The following is a 19,914-nucleotide window of genomic DNA, read 5'->3' as shown; positions in this document are numbered from 1 at the left end:
ATGTTTCTACAGGATCTTTTATATTTTTAGCAAATTTTCTCTGTGAGCTATGCAAGGTATTAACAGTAGAGACACACGCAAAATGTTGTTCTAGTATTTATATGCATTTGACATCTTTTTGATTACAAAGAATAGTTACTTTTTGAATGCCACTCTAAGAACAGATTAAATAAATAAATATATATATTCCCCATTTATAATACCTAGAATTTGAAACATCACTACAATACAAATAAAACAGACATTTTTTGCACCATTTCTAAGGGGATAAATTTTAACATTACAACCTTACTATCTCAGACATGAAACTTTGAAATAAGGTGCAGTTGACTGGCTGCTCTGACAACTGTGATTTAGGTGTGTTGTCAGTACAAGGTTTAACACTAGCCTAATAGTAATACTATTAAATTTACTCTTAATAACATTTTTCTGGATAGCCTCTGGTTCATTTATACTTACCATAGAAGGGAGATCACAGCATCTGTCTCTGCTAGTCCAAACTGGACTGCATACAATGTCAAAATTCTGGATTTCTAACTGTAAAAGAAAGTAATACTCTTGAAAGATCATTAAGTTAGGTATGTTGTTAAGTATAAAATATATTGACATTATCATTAAACATTACTCCTCCATTTATTTCTAACAATAGAGAATCCATAGTATAGGCACTTAATTACTATGTGCTCTCCCTATTGAAAAAAAAAATAAAAATCCTGCTCTCGTTTGACTTTACCTGAGTGCAACTTCCAGCTATTAGATATTGTTCTTGCAATTCTGCTAGAACAAGAAACTATAAAGACCAAACTTCTCAGTTAAGTACACTGGGTTTGACAGTACAGATCCTTGAAAGCTTCAGATGCAACACTGGTTTCCCAACAATCCCTAATCTCAAATCTCTTTCCTCAGAAAATTTCAAGGTCTTGAAATAATACACGGATTCATATGTATCGCTTACTGTTGCTGTTCTTCTGTCACCTTTTAGAAGTTTCCCAAGTATTTCATAGCCATCAGTTGTGATATTGCCAGCCTCCTTAATTGGTTTTTCCAGTATTTCACTGCAGTCAATGTAAATCTTAACATTTGATGAAGTTACAACAATATGGACCTGAAAAAAGTTTAACAAAATATTTAGACATGGCACATGGACACAGTTACTTTAACACTTTAATAGTATTTCACTGATTTGGTAGTACTGTTTTAAATTTTATTCCTAGTAATCCTGCTTTAATTCCAACTGGTGGAAAAATTCAAACACAGGGAAAGTCTATGACATTTATAGCCTCTCTAGAATGTATTGAAGGTCAATAAGATGAATACACAAGCATAGCTAAGAAATACTATTTAATGCAATAGTTGAATATTATTTACTATTTTAAAAGCTTACTTGAGGTTTTTTTTAAGATGGCATAAAAGGAAAAAATAAAAGAACTTTTGAGAGGAAGTGAATATAAGCATTTCTTGTTCTCTTCTGATGGTTGGGGCCACACAAGATGTTTATAAGCCTGGGACTGCCCACTGGCTAATAGACTGTAGTTCAGAGAGTAGATTGTTTCAGACCCAAAGATGACTCAACCAGAGGCATTAACTACATTGAGATACAGGAAGTGAACAGAGAAGCCTGCCCAGAACAAGACAAAGTAATGGAAGGTGCAAGAGAAAATTTTCACAAGAGAAATCTGGTTACAAAAACATTTGCCAAAACAAGGGGAAACAGGGAAGAGGAAGAGATTAATTATTGGAAATAGAAGATACTTAGGAGGGAGAAAGGAATGATTGTAATAAAGAGAGAGTGAAAGAACAGAAAATATTCAGGAGTCTCCAAGAAATAAACAAGGGCCACTTTAACACATCTAATATGCAGTTAATGAAAGAGCATCTTCAGGCAACAGAAAATATTCAGAGGCTTATATATCTCACCTACAGCATGTATTTCATATACATCAGTATAACATCTATGTAATTGTTAAAGTATCAACACATTAAGATCAGAAGTAAAGAATCCCTGAAGTATGTATTTGTTTTAAACCTTCTCTTATTACAGTACATAACCATACAGAAGCATATTGCTATTTGATGACTGCTTTAAAAATTGGCATAAAGTTGAGAGATTTCTCTAAATGTCCCGAGTCCACAAATGCCTGAACAATCTCTTGGGAATTTCTACTTTTTTTTTCCTTTTAAAATATTTTCCCATGCACACTTGTCTCCAAGGCATCAGCACAGCTTATCTGAAACTATTCTAAAATTATGTGCTTACATTTTATATCTCAGTGCTGTGTATACAAGCAGGGTTTTTAATTAAAATTCCCAACAGTATTCATTGAGCAAATAAATAAAAAAAAATTGAAAGATAACTGTGTGTGTCCAAGGTGTAATTTGGTATTATATGCCAAACTTTTCATAAAACAAAATAAGCATCATGCCAAAACTTTAAATTCATTATCATTTACACACTATATACTTAGTCACTTGATTATGTGACCAAATTTTACAGGTTAATTACTGCACCATCCAGTTTAAACACATCACAGAGGTAATTTACAAATTCTGAAAGGCACCTAATATGCAAGTCCTTCTACTGGAATGTTAAATATTTGTCACAATTTAAACAAAATAAAACAGAACATATTGCATAGCAACTATAGATTATATTTTCATTAGCACAAAAGAAAAATTAGGAGAGGTAAATCTACATCAGAATTTTGAATGAGATCAACTTGAAAAGGTTCAAACAGAAATAACTGCTGAGCATCACCTATCCATCCTAACAATCAAATATAAGGAGAGCTCTCCCAAGTCATTGACTCAGTCACTTAAACACTGTTTTACTGGCAGATCTGAATTCATGGCTGAATCTCATGGCCTAGGTAATAAATCTAATTAAAAGAGGCTTCTGGACAGTAAATAATATGTCTCTGTATTCCACCCTGATACATTTTGTTTTCAACAATTTCTAATACACCAACACAAAGAATAAATTCTGATTACTTCTGATTATTTCTTTCATTTATGAAATTTTAGGGGGAAAAAAATCATACTTTAATTTTTCTCTCTGGCTGCCTTATAAGATAAAGTTTGATGGTGTTCTGCTCTGCTGCTGAGGGAATGACATCAATAAGCCAAGCAAACTAATTTCCCATATGCATATCAGCAGAAAGATATAAACTCATTTTCAAATTTCCTCTTGCTAACTACTGCAAAATGGCAAGCTAAAAGTCAGTTTAGTGTGGTAAGAATAAGAAAGTAGAAGTTGTCTGTCTCTCCAAAACATCAGTTATAAATTTAATGACTGTCTCAGGCAGTCAGAATTTTTCCTATGGAACTTGCCAGATTCAACAGCTTTCACCATGGCTATGCTACACAGAGTGTTCAAGTATGCCAGAGTAAATTTCCCTACAGTTAGGTGTAGTTAACTGTATTTCACTGAATGAGCCAGTAAGTCATTAAATGAAAGCCACAAAAATGCTTAATATTTTGGAAAACATCTCATTGCATTGTAAAGATTTGTAATTTCTTTGAAACTGGATGGTAGGAGAAATTGCAAAAGTACTTTTAGAAATGTGTTAATCTTACTTTCCTTCCTTCATCCATCTGAAACTACAGCTACCCATTATTAGGAGCTAATCAAGACAGCTGATGCATAAGGCTCTCCCAGCAGGTGGGCCGGGGAAGCCCATGATGCCATCATTAACAACCTGACTGAGATAGCAATCTCAGTAATCATCTGGAGAGAAGCCAGAAAAGTCAGCTTAGTTTCATGGTGAAAACCACCTAATATAGCTCTAAAACAAGACCCTTCCAGCTACTTTAAATATTATCAAAATTTGAACTTTTGATTCCTTTCTGGGAAAAAAAAAGACAGGGAACTGCATTAACTGAGAATTTTTTCATAAGAAATAGTCTCTTAAGCAAGAATTTGTAGTTATAAAGCTTTAAGATAATTTGCAAATCACTCCTACTCCTGTTCATTGCTCTGATAGATGAGCAGAACATCATTGAAAGTGCTGTCAGATAAGTTTGCTCAGCTCTATCACATTTAGAGACTATACAGAAAAACGTGATTCTAAACATCAACTAAATTAGCAACAGATATTTAAAACATACTGCTGGCAGTACAGCATGTGGAGAGCTCCACACCACTGACCTGAAAAACTGTCAGCTCCCACTGTGATATCTAAAATGAGGCATGCTACATACTGCTTTGTGTCTAAATAATACCTCTTGTGGATGACTCAACCTTCACACCAAAACAAGATACATCCTTGCCTTTACTGACAGTTTTTCTCATTCCAGTAGATCCATATAGTTCATTAAAATTGTGTTGTCCTATCAAGCTACTTAAAAAAAAAAAAGGCAAATTTCAAAGACAAAAAATAAAGGCTGTTTAATGTAGGTATGATCCAAAGCTAGTCATAACTATCAGTTACAAAATCAATTACATAAACATTTCTTCATATATACAAAAATAATCAGGCCTAACTCTAAAATAACCAGGCATAAATTCTAAAACAATAATTGGATATAAGACCAGTTTGGGAAGTTACTCCAAATTCTGAAGGGACCAATAGGTTTTATAGTACTGTGTGATTTTCGTAATAACCTGTGTTTTACACAGATGAAGTCACAAAATATTATAATGTTGGCATCAGTTATCTTTCCTGACTTTCAACTAGCAAAGTTCAGTTGATGACTTGGCTTCCAGTATCTGGAAGCTGACAGAGGCAACCCCTTATCAGTATCCTCAAAGGAATGCTGGTAGTGACAAGTCATGCAGAAGATGGTCTCATAAAGAAAACAAATGCTATCCTCAAGCCATATTTAGTCATCAGATGAAAACTAAACTAAATAGAAGGAAGATAAATGAAAACATGAGAATGTGCATTTCAGCTAACCAAAATGTTGCAATTTCAGCTCACTTTCTTGCACTAAACATATATATTTAACATAAGCAAAAAAATTTTTTTCAATATTTTGAGGTGTACCTGTAGCCTGAGTCAAGCATTTCTTGATCACTAGGAAGGAAGCTTGGCAAGATCAGATTTTCATAACTTAGTCCACAAAATTAGAAAAGCAAGCTCAAATCTATGACAAGTGAAGGCAGATGCAGCAACATGTAATATGATTTCACTAGTAATTTTGTCAATTTAAAACCTAGAAGTTTCATTCTAAATCATAAAGTGACCTTTCATGCGCTCTCTCTCCTCCTTGTTAGTTTCATCAGTTAGTATGACCTTGGAATATTTTAGGCCCAGTGTTTTTAAGAAAAAAAAAAATCACATTCATACTTACTAAATATATACATACACATGTATTATATTTGTTAAACATAAGAATCTCATTCAAACTGCTATTGACCTCCCAACACTGGTTCCCTGCCTACTCACTTTCTCTGGCTACATCTTCCTCTGCTCTGAATGATTTCAAATCATTACACTCCCATGCAATCTTTTCTCACAACTTCCTTTCCTTTCTTTCTCCCACTTTAACTTTTATTCTTCCTCTTTCATGTGGCAGGAACCAGGCTATGATTTCTTCTTCAGATATATCCCTTCACTTACACAATCTTAACAAATTCATGACAAATCTCTTACATTGGTTCAAAGAAGACCTATAACTTCAAAGATCTTGTTTTACATGATCTGTAGGTCCTTATGTCAATTTAAAGTACTATCCAAAAACCAGATACCATCACCTAAAGTGATTTCTGCTTGGTTTTCTCTATTTAAAAGAACAGTACCTCAGAAAGCAACATCATTATTTTAATCCTTTACCTTATGGAAGCTTCCATAAAAGATTTTCTTTATGTCATCATTATCAAAAGTTACAGTTTGAACCTCTCCTCTTGTATCCTTGTTAAAGAATGACAACACTTTGCTGGTAGCTGCAATGAATAAAAATAACACATTTCATTTCATGTGTACTACTGAAACCACCATCCTAATACATACTTATAGATAAAATCTAGTTTACCCCTTATTTGGGTAAACACAAATCATAGATGATCTTAATGACCTGTAAGTGTATAGATGTAATTTCCTTTGATTTTTAGAGTTAATACCAAAGTTGAAACGTAGTTTAGATGAATTATTCTTAGTTGAACTGTAGATGCACGAAGTTTAAAAGAAATCTCTAAAACTAAAAATGTATAATTCTTTTATCATGTAGAAGTGCTTTGGGTTTGGAAATATTTGGTAATAAAACACATGCAAAGTAACATAACATGTAATTTCTCTATGCAATAAGTATAATCATCCTTACGATCAAGCACAACTCCAACTTGTGGTTTGTAATCTCTGTCTGTAATCTGCCAAATTGCAAAAGGCTCATTGGGGGATTCAGGGAGAAGGCGGAATAACAGAATGATAGTGTATGCCTGGGGCAATCCCTCCGGGTGAATCTCCCTGTTAAGACAATATAAAGACATTTTTTCACACGGAAACACACAAAGAAAATAAGATCATCATTTGCTCTTTTTCAGAAAAAAGACATGAGTAATAGGGAAGCCACAGTGTTCAGTGAAACAGAGCATTTTAACTACTCTCTCCAATAGAAAACACCATTGTGATACAAAAACACTGTGATTTGTTAAGATGAGCTCACAGTCTGTTTTCAGTTGGTCCCAGCAACATAGTTAGAGACAATGCCAGAATATGACCAAGAACTCTTGGGTATGTATTCTTGTGGCAAAATTCTGTATAAACTACACATGTTTTAAATTCCTTGAGGATATATACAGAAAAAAGGACCACAGCTTTATTAATTTTTTTCATCAGGCCTGCTTCAGTCAGGCAACAGCATTTAACTATTGTTGCCCTTCAGGCACAGATACAGTGATGGAATATTTAATGTCTTCTTTCCAACTGGTGATGCATTTGGGCTCCAGCTCATTCTTTAGTGGCTCAGGTTTAAATTTGTGGTATTTGGACATTAAAAAAGCAGAGATCCAAAAGTAAATAAAAACATGCATGAAATGACCGCCAGAATTTTCTGTAGAGGAAAGGAGAGAATGCAGGAAGAGAACTGAAAGAAAGGAGGTGATCACTGCTTCTCCTTAAACAATATAATGGAGCTCAGAAGGAGATTTAGTCACATGAACATAAACATAAAAACCTTAAAATTAAGAGAGAAGCTGCTTTGTATGTTAGACAAAGCTTATGAACACAAACAATTAGGAATACTGCAATAAAATCATATCACTAAGTCAACAACATCACACAACACAGTGCAAGAATTCAAATATTAAAGTAGAAATGGTAATACATTTTATAACTTGGATAACAAGTTATTTCAGATATGGAGACAACTGTGCCACTAGGATCAGCACACATTTATTGTTTTGCTGACTCAGTCTAGTTTTATTGTCTGCATTCTCATGAAAAATAAGTGCCCAGAATACTCGGGCAAGTCTATTCCACCTCTTTAGCAGACATTGGACTATGTATAACAACATTTCTTAAAAAATGAAATAAATATGACACCTATCTTTTTATTGCCTTTTCATCAACTTGTCTTAAATGCAATACCCATCAATGCTAGAGAGTTGCAAAACTGGGATTATCTGTATTTCTGTAGACTGCAAAAATCCATGCTGTCAGAGACCTATCATCTCTACAGGTAGTAATGTCATGCCAATGAACTTAAAAATCTTCAAGTCCTCTGCTTTAAAGCTGTGATCTGAGCAGGCCAGCAAAAAGAAATTATTTCTTCATAAACCTCAGCTTCTGTGCTTGTGATCTGATCTTTACCCAATCTGGCAGGATGGCAGGATTGCAGACAATTTCAAAAGCTTCTATGAAAAGAAAACTAAATATTCCTAAATTTAATAGGAACAATGGGCTATTTTTAGGCATCTCCTCTAAACCAGAATAACCTTTTTTGAAATTTACGTAAAAAGATGGGAGAGAAACAAATGTAAAAAAAAAAAAAAAAAAAAAAAAAAAAAAAAAAAAAAAAAAAAAAGAGGAAGAAGAGGGAGAAAGGTACTGTTCCACTTCAAGTCCTTTTTTCTTTGGGAAAAAATGTTGGCAAGAATGACCATTGTATTACCCATCCATAACCAAGCTCTAAGACCACAGGCCCTTGAAAACTCTACTCCATTTGCCAAATAAGGCAAGTTATGGAGAAACTAAGTTAATGGCATCAATGTGCTGCCTGTTGCAGTAAGAATGATGCTTCTGGAAAAAGTGATGGTAATCCCTCCATATTGAAACCATTTCTGTCCAGTAATGTAGAATTCATTGTACTAAAGAGGTTGTTATTCAACTGGTTAAGTATCAACTGTGGATTATATGCAACTTGAATGGTTAAGAAGCATAATCTCAAAGACAAATAAGCAACTAGATTAATAGTGAACTATGATTGTAGTAGAAGAAATAGATTAGCATTTAATGGAAACAATGATAGATGTTCTTCTGTATGTATTTCTTGAAGCTTAATAAAAAGAACATTAAATTAATGCATCTTCCATAACACACAAATCCTATCTATAAACTCTGTTAATCCTTCACCACCTGGTCACCTTAAATATAAGTCTTTAGATTTACTTACCGTATTGGCTGGCTGACAAAGGCATTTTTGTGGAGTTTATATGCTACATAGCTTGGGAAAGAGCCCGATTCCAGTGAAACTCCTTGTACAGAAGCAAAATGTTTCTCTGTTAGATTGTATGATTCCAGCATCTTGAAACCTTTAAGTCCAGAAAGAAAAAAAAAAAATAAGAAACATTGTAGAGTTGTAAAAGACACAAACGAACCTATGCCAAAATATTAGACAATTACTTACCAGGTGAAGTGTATCCCTCCAAGTAAATAAGAGGACAAGCTGAAAGACATGAAACAATATATAATTCAAAACTACTAAGCCTAACAGGATATGAACATATGTATACTTCAGAAAGTTTTATTACTAAGTTTTTATTACTATGCAATTATTATTAATTATGAGACAGTTTTTGTTACATTTGTCATACTGTGTCCTGAACCGTGGTAGACGTAATGTCAAAATCTTTACACATCACTTTTAGTAGGGTATTTCTACTATGACAAATTGTATGAAATGACAAATGAACCCCAAATATTTTAAGAGTATAATTCATAAGAAGAAAGGAGGACAATGACACAGTCTTTCCATGAATATTTAAAGCATGAGTCAAGCTGCATAATAGCTGTCAGATTCTCAAGAAATAACTGCAAATTTATGTGGCTCCTCAGGAGCCAGCAGATGAGGAAGTTAGAGAACATGCAGTTGCACATGACAGGCCTGAGAATCTCATTTTTGCCATAGAAGGATTTCACTTGAATAAACAACTGAGCTTTACTTAGATAATTTTAAAACAGCATCACACACTATAGCTAAACATCTTTAGCACCATTTACCTATTCCAGTGGTAAATAAGAGACCTGTTGTGCCCTGCAGTTTACATCAGGCATCATTCTACTTCTTAACCTTGTTGGTGACTGTTACTCTTTTCGTCTACTAGAACTTTTGAAATGCAAGATTAGATTACATAAAACACAGTACTCACTTCAAAATTTCAAAATGCAACTTGCTCCCTTGAATTATATCCAGTTATTCTGAAATCTAACTTTTTTAAATGAACATATCTTCTGATGTACCTTAAATAAGATGGCAAATTGTATTCAGTTTGAGTGGCAAGGCTTTGGTAATGGGGGAATTACAAGGGTGATTTCCGTGGGAAGCTGCCAGGTGCTTCCCCTGTGTCCAGCAGAGTCAGTTTCATCTGGTTCCAAGAGGGACCTGCCACTGGCCAAGGCTGAGCCCATCAGCAATGCTCGTATGACTGGGGAATAACCCATTTAAAAAGGGGCAGTGGCTGGGGTTGGGGTTTGTGTCTGTTGGAATGGTACAACAGCCTGCAGCTGGAGAGAGGAATGAGAATATGGGAGAGAATATGTGAGAGAAACAATCCTCTGTCAGAGCATGTGAGAGAAACACCTCTGTCAGAGCAGAGATTTCTGCAGAGTGACTGCATTTCTGGTCTTCCCTGTGGTGAAGACTATGGTGAGGCAGGCTGTCACTCTGCAGACTATGGAATTCCACAGAGGAGCAGATATCTGCTGGCAGCCCCTGGAGGATCCTATGGCACAGCAGGTGAATGTCTGAAGGAGACTGTGACACTGTGGGAAGCCCATACTGTAGCAGGTTCCTGGCAGGACCTTGTGGCACCATGGAAGAAGAAGCCCATGCTGGAACAGGTTTTCTGGCAGGACTTGTTGACCTCATGAGAGACCCACAATGGAGCAGGCTGTGCCTGAAGGACTACACCATGTGGAAGGGACCTAATGAGATTTAATAAGGACAAGCATAGGGTATGGCACATGGAGAAGAATTACCCCAAATTCAGGTTGGGGGCTGACCTACTAGAGAGCAGTTCTGCTGAAAAGGACATGGGAGCTTTTGTGGATAATGAGCTGACTACAAGCTGGCCGTGCCCTGGCAGCCAAAGAGGCCAATATTATCCTGGGGTGCATCAGGGAGAGTAGCCAGCAGATCAAGGGAAGTGATCCTGCCCCTCTGCTCAGCCCTAATGAGGCACATCTGGAGTGTCAAGTCCAGTTTGGGGCTCCTCAACACAAGAAAGACTAGGAGCTACTGGAAAGGTTCCAGCAGTGTTGCATGAAGATGAGGGATCTGGAGCAGCTCTCTTATGAGGAGGCACTGAGGCAGGTGAGCCTGTTTAGTCTAGAGAACACTGAGAGAGGGCCTCATTAATACATATAAATATCTCAAAAGTGGGTGTCAAGAGGATGGTGCCACACTCTTCTCAGAAGTGCCCAGAAAAACGAGCAAAGGCCACAAACTAAAACAGAAGAATCTTCACCTCAATATGAGGAAGAACTTTCTTATGTTGAGGGTGGCAGAGCACTGGAACAGGGTGCCCAGGAAGTTGCGAAGTCTCCCTGTCTGGAGAAATTCAATATCCACCAGGATGCATTCCCCTGTAACCTGCTCCAGGGGACCAGAGGCATCAGACTGAAGGATCTCCAGAAGTCCCTTCCAACCCTAACAAGGTGATTCTGTAATTCTGTGATGCACACTAGAGCAGTTAATGAGGAACTGCAGCCCATGGGAAGGACCTACATTGAGAAGTTCATGGAGGACTGTCTCCCATGATAGGGGCCCTCACTGGAGCAGGGGAAGAGTTTGAAGACTATTCCCCCGGGGGAGGAAGGAGCAGTAGAGATAACATGTGATGAACTGACCAGAGCCCTCATTCTCTGTAGTCCTGTGGTGCTCAGGGTGATGAGATAGAGAAAATCGGGAGTAAAGCTAACTCCAGGAAGAAGGGAGGGGCAGGGGGAAGTTTTTTAATACCTGGTTTTATTTCTCCTTATCCTATTCTGATTTCATTGATAATAAATTAATTTTACCCCACATTGAGTCTGTTTTGCGCATGGCAGTAATTGCTCAGTGATTTTCTCCCTGCCCTTATCTCAAACCATGAGTATTTTCTCTTCCATGTTCAGATGAGAAGAGAAGCAATAGAGCAACTTTGGTGGGCACTCAGCATCCAGCCAAGGTCAGCCCCACCACTCACTTGTAGCTGTATATAAGCAAACATATCAATTTGGGAAAAGGGAAACCAGTGTCTTCTACTCACTTGAGGTAGCTGTCTCACACACAAAGGTGACGAGGTTATCTTGAATCTTTTCAAAGGCATCAAAGTCATCAACAATAAATACATGACGCTCACTGGGCTTGCTGGCAATCTTGGCCAGTTCATTGTAATCTACATCAGCCACACCAACCACAAAGACACTGAAGCCTGTAAAAATAACACTTGTTACTTGAAATGCAGTAAACATACATTAACATTTTTCATGTCAATATTGTACAAACCATTGACTTGTGAGGAGCTACCTCATAGCACATATTCCAGATCTCTTTTCATCCTGTCAAAGTTCAAGGTTTCTGCATCTTTCTTTCAAAACTTTCTCCTCTTTCACTGCTTTTTGCAGGTTATTATTCAATCTCATGCAGCCTTGGCTACATAGTCCCCTCACAGTTTAATACAAAACATAAAATTCCCTCAACTCTACAGTATCTTAAATCTGTTCTGTGGCCAAAAACTGTACAGACCATTAGTTATCCAGTTGTCTATCTGTTTCCATCTTTTGCATTTCATGCCTCTCGTTTTCTCTTTCTTAGAGCGGTCTTCACCTCACCAACTTCTACTTTCCAAGTTAAGTAGTATAGTTTTTCTCTATAATCACCAGGTGGACATGGGCAGATTCAGAAAGCAATTCATCTTAGCTCCCTAACATGATGACTTCAGGATAGGAAAAGTCATTGTCTATAGAGGCTTATCTGTTGCTCTCTTTACCAGTCATAAAAGGACCCTACACAGTGACCTTAGACTAGACATTTAGTTGTCGTAAATGTTTAGTTGTCTTAAATGAGAAGAACCAGACTATAGAAGTCAATCACACGACCAGGTGTAAATTTAAATGAAGAGAAACATCTCTTGGAAAAGCCAGCTGGAGGATGAAACCGGAATTATAAAAGGTGTTGTGGTGGTTTGTTGGTTTTTTTTGTGTTGTTTTTTTTTTTTTTTTTTTTTTTTTTTTTGTTTGTTTGTTTGTTTGTTTGTTTGTTTGTTTTGTTTTGTTTTGTTCTTTTGTTTTGGGGTTTTTTTTGTTTTTTGTTTTTGTTTTTTTGGTTTTTTTGTTTTTTTAAGGTAATTAATCCTCTGTAGCCAATTCCGTTGAAACTCTGGCTGAAATACTCTGTCCAGCTTTGAGTATGCTTTGATATGTGTACTAAACTAAAAATGATAAGAGGTTTTGAAAACATGATCAACATGTAATTGAAGGAAATAGGTTTGTTTGGTCTAGAAAAGAGAGGACAGAAACAGGAGATGACAACAAGTTTCAAAGAGGAAGGCCTATTACAGTGGACAGTGATCAACTTCTTTCCTGGTTAACTAGATAAATGAAGACAACAATCTCACTAGCATGAAGAAAGATTTAGGTGAAATGCAAAATAAAAGTCTCCTACCAGGAGGGCAGTTAAGCACTGAAGCATGTTGTCCAAGGAGACTGAGAAACCATCTAGACAGAGCTCATTCTTCCAGATTAAAGAGACAGAGAAGATGGCCACTTGTGCTTTACATGCATGTGATTCTCATAAGGATGTATAGCACCTCCCTGCTCAGAGATCAGGACTGGGTGGTTCATGGACCGAAATGCAAAATGCTGAGTGCTGGGACAGGAACAGATTACTACACTCACATAAGCCACAACCATCAAATCTGGTGAGGAAGTGCTGTGCTTCTTAGCTCAAAAGGCAACAGAGGAGTCCATTCAGACTCCTCTCCTTCAAAAACAGTTACTTTAACTGGAAATCCACTGGTTTATACCAGATAAAACATAAACTTCAGCAAACCAGGCCCATTAAAACATAAGCACTAGTATAGAGTACACTTCCCAATGATTTCTGGGGTCCACACACCGAAAAGAAAAAGTAACCAAATGCCACATCTTTGAAATGATATGCATGAGGAATTACTTGAAAACTTTGGGAAGCCACCTCCTTCCCCAGAGAGAAAATGTAAGTTTAGGTCCAAAGACCACAAATTCTTTGAATAGTTTTGAGGTTTTCCCAAATACCCAGAATAAATTTCTAAGTCCATAAAGGATGAGTAAATGATTCCCACACAACTGAAGCAATACAGAAAAGAAACAGCCAGGTGCTGTGAATTGCTTACCAGAGTGCTGTATGACAGTTGCTGCTTTCCTCACCTCATCCTGAGACCGACCATCTGTGACAACAACAAGTAGCTTGGGAACACCTCGCCTCATGCCACTCTCCCAAGTCAAAACCTTTTCTTTGATAAATGTTAGGGCTTTGCCTGCAAAGTGTACAATAAACAAGGAATCATCCTTATTATCCACAAGAGAATAATTCTTTTACTTAGTAAGAGCAACACCCACAGAGTTAAAAGACAACAGAAAAACCTACTTCTTCAGCCATGTGATATTAGGATAACTACAAAGTTTCTGAAAATATTTTATCTTAAGTAAATACGATTACAGCCCAGAATTACCTGTCCTTGTGTTTCCTCCCCTGTACTGAATATTTTGAAGAGCTCCCAGGGCCTGAGCTTTGTCATCAAATGTATTCAGTTTAAATTCAGATTTTGCCTCATCACTGTACTGCACAAATGAAACCTGAAATGGAATATAATGCAGTGTTCAGTCTCATACCTCCACATTCAAGCCAACTCTCTCCATTGAAATATGTAAACTTGTATATTAAGAAGTCTTAAATAATCAAAAATTGTTTTTCAAATGTCTGATTATGCACACACATACATATTTTTATATATAGACATCACAGCAATGTGCACGCAAGTATCTTTTCTTCTTTCTTTCCTTCTTTCTTTCTCTTTTATGTATAAAATGTAATATGGCTTTAAATGCAAATGATCAAATTCTTGTTATTACTGTGGTGAAGTATATATACCTGTTCTCTATTTCTGAGCAGATGCACAGTATCTACTAGACTTCCAGCTGGCGTTTTTTTAGGAATAAAAAAGAACTTGTCAATATACTGTCATTAAGTTGGATACACACATATGTGTATACTCTCTTGCCTTAAATATTGAAATACAATCACTGAAAATTTATTCCTAAATAATCTCTTTTTTTTTGCTCCTTTTAATATTCTATAAAATTGCGATATTATAGCATACTATTTTAATACTGAATAGAAATATTTCTGTATGTATATATTCGCATTTGTTGTAGTAATTTCCCCTTTTAAAATTATTAATATTGAATTAAAAGCCTGAGATAGTTGCATCTCAAGTGGTATGTGACTTTATTATTTTACTAAACATTAGTGCTTATATGTGTCTGTCACCTATATTGTCTTCTCTACTTCCATATATATTAGCAAGAAAAATGTATGAAACAAAAAACAAATGAAAACAAAAACTACCTGGAATAGATTAGAGCTCAGAGTGATAAAGAGTGTCTGACACAGAGTGACTTTAAGGAGTATCTTTTCCTTTAAAAGTCTAGAGAGTTAAAGATAGGGAATCAAATGACTAAAAATACACCTAGAAGATGAAAAGCAGACCTTTAACAATGTAAACATCCTGTCAGCCTTCTAACCAAAGAAAATGAATTGCACCTGCAGCTCTTTGCAGCACTCCAGAAATACCATGTAAGAAACTCTCTCAGACCTCATGTCTTTCATTTCATCCAGTGAAAGAGAAGTGGTTATAGGAACCTAGACATTGATTTCATGCAGCTTCCTACAAGTAGAAAAAACCGCTAATGGTGCAGTGCGTATGGTAAGAAGCCTGACAGGAAGTTACTTTGTCACAGCTGTGAGCAGCCCAGAACTCCTGAAAGTCTATCCCTCATTAGCTATTACTGTTCACACTCTCAAAATGCACTAATTCATTAAGAGGACCTCCTCATACTTTTACTATGCCCACTGTGGAGTGGACCCATGTTATCACAGCATGAAAAGGCTTCTGCAAGTACCTTTTTCAAAGGCATTCTGTTATTTAGTGTGGTGGGATTCTAGGGAGTTCAGCAATGGCAAGCCAGCTGGACCCTGCATGCACAAGACTCAGCTTTTACACTGAGAATTTAAAATGTAACCCTCAATCAAGTCAGAATGTTCCTAAACAGATTTCTGATATGACAGAGACAACACCTATGATATAAGACCTAAGCAGTGTGCCAGTTGTTGATGCCGCATACAAATAAACAAAAAATATAAAATTGATCATACATTGCCCCAGTTTCTCTACCTGGAGGATTCGTACAAACCGCAAATTTTGTATTTCAGAATATTAATATCTCAAAATAGACTGGATTTCCCTTATATTTATAAAATGGCAAATATATTTAATAAATAATAGGCATGCACACTCATATATATGTAAACAATCTAATACAAAAAATGACAGCATTCTGAAAGAAAGTAACGATTCAGTTCATCTTCAATTTCCCTCCAAAATATACTCAATGGGAATTACAAACCTACCTGGATTCCATCAGGATTGATTAAATCAAAGGCTCCTACTGTACTAAAAACAAATTTCACTACTTTGTTGAAATTATCATCACCAATACTCCAGGAAGCATCAGTCAAGAACACTATGTCTGCTTTGGCACCTCTGCATACTGAAAGTCCAAGAAAAGGAACCCTTAAAATACATCAACCATATCACCATGAAATAAATATTGCTTCAAAATTTGAAAATTCAAGAATGACAAATATTCAGCAAATGCCTACTACCACACATTCAACCTGACAGATAACTAATGCTCTATACAAAGACATTTATTAAAATATATCAAAGAAAACTTCAAGAAATGTGAAAGAGTTCAATAATAAAATGTAAATGTTGTAAATTACTTTTTTTTCTGATCAGGTACTGTAAAAGAAGAAATGTCTCCTGAGAGCAGATAATCTCATAGACTTTCTATAGTAGAGCTATAGAATATCAATAATTTTTCCCCAAAGTTTTGCAACTTGCTGTTCTAAACCTGGAAATGTTGAAGTATAGTAAAGCTCTAGAACAAAGGGATGGTATTAGGAAAGGTCTCAATCTTCATTTCCCTAAAATGGTGTGTTAGTTTTAAATCCACTTAAAGTTATGAAAAATGGAGGTAAACTATGAAATAGTACAGCGACTACACAAAAATATTGAATAATTCTAGAAATAAACATACCATCCCGAGCTGGAGGGATCGTGGGAGGTGGAGGAGGTGTAGGTGGTGGAGTTGGTGCCTCTGTAGGTTTGAGGACTGAAAAGAAATAATAATTTTATCCTACAGCTGAACCAAGACAAATTCTATAGCTAAAACTTAAATTTCACAGTATCTGTTACCTACCTGTATGCTCCCTCATAGAGACTGGAGGTCCCTCCAGGTTAGGGGTCTGAACAAAGACAGTAGCATTGTATTCTGTGTCTGGTGAGAGGCCAGTAAAACAGTGGCTCGTTTCTGACCCACGTATTGTGATTTCTTGTCCTCTGGAACCTGTCAAAAAAAGCCCAACAGAAAGAAAATTAAAACCTATTACTTCCCTTCCAATGTATGTTTACATAAGTGTAGAAATGAAGAAACTTCTTGAGAGGAGGTTAGAGCCAATGGGACAGCACTCTTATTCTCGTCCTACAATTGCCTTTCGAGACCAAACTTGTGTAGTGATTATGAACCCTGGAACACAGTGGAAAATACAATTGCAGTGTACATTGCAGTGAAACCAAGCTACTGGTAGCTGTAGGTCCACTTGACAATAAGCAGTACTCCCTCTTTGCAACTTTTTTACCACTCAAGAAACACAGGTTACGTTCAGAGCTTTAAAACTCAACCAGATGTATCATTATGGTTGGTGCTTGCCACCAATCCAAATAAGTAGTGCTGTCACTGACATAAGACAATTATGTTTCCAGAAATTGCAAAAATAAAATACACTTACCATCAGTTGGGTTTAGCTTCAGTCTGTAGGAAGTTGCTGACCGATGAGGAGACCACCGGATACAGAGGGTATCCCAACCCACTTTGTAAGTAGTTAGGTCAGTGACATTCAAATATACTGTGAAAAGAGAAAGAGATAAATTGTTCTCTGGAAAATAGTATGTAATAGGTAAAGCACACCAAAATTAAAATTATATTGGCAGTGTTGGTTTGGAATTTGATTTTTAAAAATACTTGGAGAAAGAAAGAGCCGTTCTAGTCAAATCTATTTTACACCCTACAGATCCCCACCTAGCTATTTACAAAGGCCCCAGATCCCATATTGGATAACAGCCCATTTTATGAGTTTTCACATGAAGCTGATTTCTTTACAAAATAAGAAACCTGCAAAAATAAAAAATCTGATTCATATACAGCATTATGAAAAGAATGTACTGAGTCAGGATGGTTGATTCATCATAACTAAAGAAATTTTTAGAAGTTTCTTAGCTGAGGACACCATCAAAATCACTGGACATTCCTATGAGGTAAAAGCAGAGTATCAAAAAGCCTAGACCTGCTTAGTAACATGGTTAAATTCTGTTGTACCCTGGAGACAGGTAAAGATTGACCCCAACTACAGCTTAACAAAATTTTAGGAAATAGTCTAGAAAATTTTATTTCATTAAGACTTTACTTTAAAATATATCTCCATTACTCTTTCCAAGATTAGTACTTTTAAGATCTACATCATGGACAGATGGCAAATATTCTCCATGAGAGGATGTTCTGGCTTCCTAGCAACCAGCCATCAGAATCTTCTCTTTATCAATGTTATCTCAAACCAGCATATGTATCTAGCATGACTACAACAAAATTATTCTGACTCACATGTAGTGCCTTGATCTGTCAGAGGTATGCTCATTCCAGAATCATACTGGGCGTAAACATTCACATCATAAGTAGTACTGGGAGACAGATTATGCAAAGTGTAGGAAGTCACTTCTCCCACAAAAAACTCTCTGGGCTCATTTGAACCTTGAATCAAGGAGACATTAAGAACAGAGAAAGAAAGAATCATGAGAACATGAGCTACAACACTATTCCGTCTCTTACACATCAGTAAAAGTTAACTTCATTTTTCTAAAACAAAGCATATTGGTTTCTTAAATTTTAGCATAATACAATGCTACAAACAGAACTTACACATAGGTTTACAAACTATTGTGCCATGTTTGTGTTCAGCTTCTAGAAATATATGTATACTGTTTGAAGGCCACATAAAACAAAAGTTCTGCAGGCCATTAGTACCCAAATACCTGTCCAATGTCATCTCATATGCACCAGTTCATAGCCTTAGAAGGACAAGAGGCACTAAAGAGGTTAAAAACAAATCAGGACACTGTATAAAGTTTTAACTATACAATTCAATCTCTTCAATTGAATGTACAAAACTGTGATTGATAATTTATGTTTATTATAGAATACTGATAATAAGACTAAAGTTTCCATGAAAATTGGTAAACAAATTAAATAAATAGATCCTTTAACACAAAATGATACGTATGATTTCTACTCTGGTCTGCCATTAGCTACTCATTGTTCTGAAAGTCGTAAACTCAGAATGAACAAGTTTTCTTACCCACAGGTTTGTATACAATTTTATAGCCAAGAACAGGGGAAGGTGAAGGATCCCAGGAAACTCTGAAACGTGTATACCATTCATCAGTTATATACATATTTTGAGGAGGAAGCAGGCCAACTAAAAAGAAAGAAAAAAATCCATTGTAATTAAGCTAGTAATTGTTTTTCAATCTTTAGAAATGCAGATTGTTACTCTGCAAGGTAATTAATTCATTAACTTAATGAAGCTTTAACAATGCTGAAGTGCTCAAGAAATATGTCTTAAATTTAAAAAAGAATAAATAATATGAAAACTATAATTACCAGTTCTGCCATTTCCAGTCAGTTGTCCACCATCTCCATCTTCGTACACAGCAACAACAGTAATTTTATATGGCGTATCTGATTGTAGTGGTTGTAGTATTACATTATTCCTTATGCCAGGAACTGTTGTCTAGAACACAAAAGAAACAGAGATGAACACAAAAGAGACAGAAGTAAACACACTAACAGTCTTGTAGCTGATCAGTAGTTACAGTAGCTAGAAACAGAAGTTTGTTCTGACATTTGGCACACATTGTTTTATGCCCACCACAGAAAAAGTCATTCAGGATACCTTAAGGGTTATAGCCTATAAACAATTATCAGTATTTGTTATTTTGAATTACAAAACACTGTGGCCATCATGAAAACATAAATCAAATTGATTCTTCAGGCCCAACCTCACATCAGACTGAGATGCTGCAGTTTTTCACCAAGATTTCAGTACTATTCCCTCACAGAAATATGAAAGTCATAATGATGTGTTTGCTTTCTTGGCAGAAACAAGTTATCCTGAGATGGAAGC

At 36.1% G+C, this 19,914-nt stretch overlaps 1 protein-coding gene across 5 annotated transcripts in view; it reads right to left on the bottom strand.

Annotated features, from left to right (window-relative positions):
* The window catches only part of COL12A1 (collagen type XII alpha 1 chain), a gene marked incomplete at its 5' end in the record, with an annotated part of 99,970 nt that overhangs the window by 20,065 nt on the left and 59,991 nt on the right, over positions 1 to 19,914 (bottom strand). For all 5 annotated transcript variants that reach the window (XM_083856031.1, XM_083856027.1, XM_083856028.1 and 2 more), the window contains 16 exons: positions 460 to 537; positions 956 to 1,105; positions 5,772 to 5,881; positions 6,259 to 6,401; positions 8,548 to 8,686; positions 8,782 to 8,820; positions 11,621 to 11,785; positions 13,727 to 13,870; positions 14,066 to 14,189; positions 16,024 to 16,163; positions 16,716 to 16,790; positions 16,878 to 17,024; positions 17,467 to 17,583; positions 18,336 to 18,482; positions 19,087 to 19,206; positions 19,392 to 19,521. In XM_083856031.1, coding sequence (XP_083712157.1) covers positions 460 to 537; positions 956 to 1,105; positions 5,772 to 5,881; positions 6,259 to 6,401; positions 8,548 to 8,686; positions 8,782 to 8,820; positions 11,621 to 11,785; positions 13,727 to 13,870; positions 14,066 to 14,189; positions 16,024 to 16,163; positions 16,716 to 16,790; positions 16,878 to 17,024; positions 17,467 to 17,583; positions 18,336 to 18,482; positions 19,087 to 19,206; positions 19,392 to 19,521 — 1,968 coding nt within the window. The remainder of the gene's footprint in view (positions 1 to 459; positions 538 to 955; positions 1,106 to 5,771; positions 5,882 to 6,258; positions 6,402 to 8,547; positions 8,687 to 8,781; positions 8,821 to 11,620; positions 11,786 to 13,726; positions 13,871 to 14,065; positions 14,190 to 16,023; positions 16,164 to 16,715; positions 16,791 to 16,877; positions 17,025 to 17,466; positions 17,584 to 18,335; positions 18,483 to 19,086; positions 19,207 to 19,391; positions 19,522 to 19,914) is intronic.

This window comes from Zosterops lateralis (genome assembly GCF_965231275.1).
Source record: "Zosterops lateralis genome assembly, chromosome: 3".
Classification (NCBI taxonomy): domain Eukaryota; kingdom Metazoa; phylum Chordata; class Aves; order Passeriformes; family Zosteropidae; genus Zosterops; species Zosterops lateralis.
The sequence above is the reverse complement of the archived record's forward strand: the minus strand, read 5'-3'. Positions and strand labels throughout refer to the sequence as shown.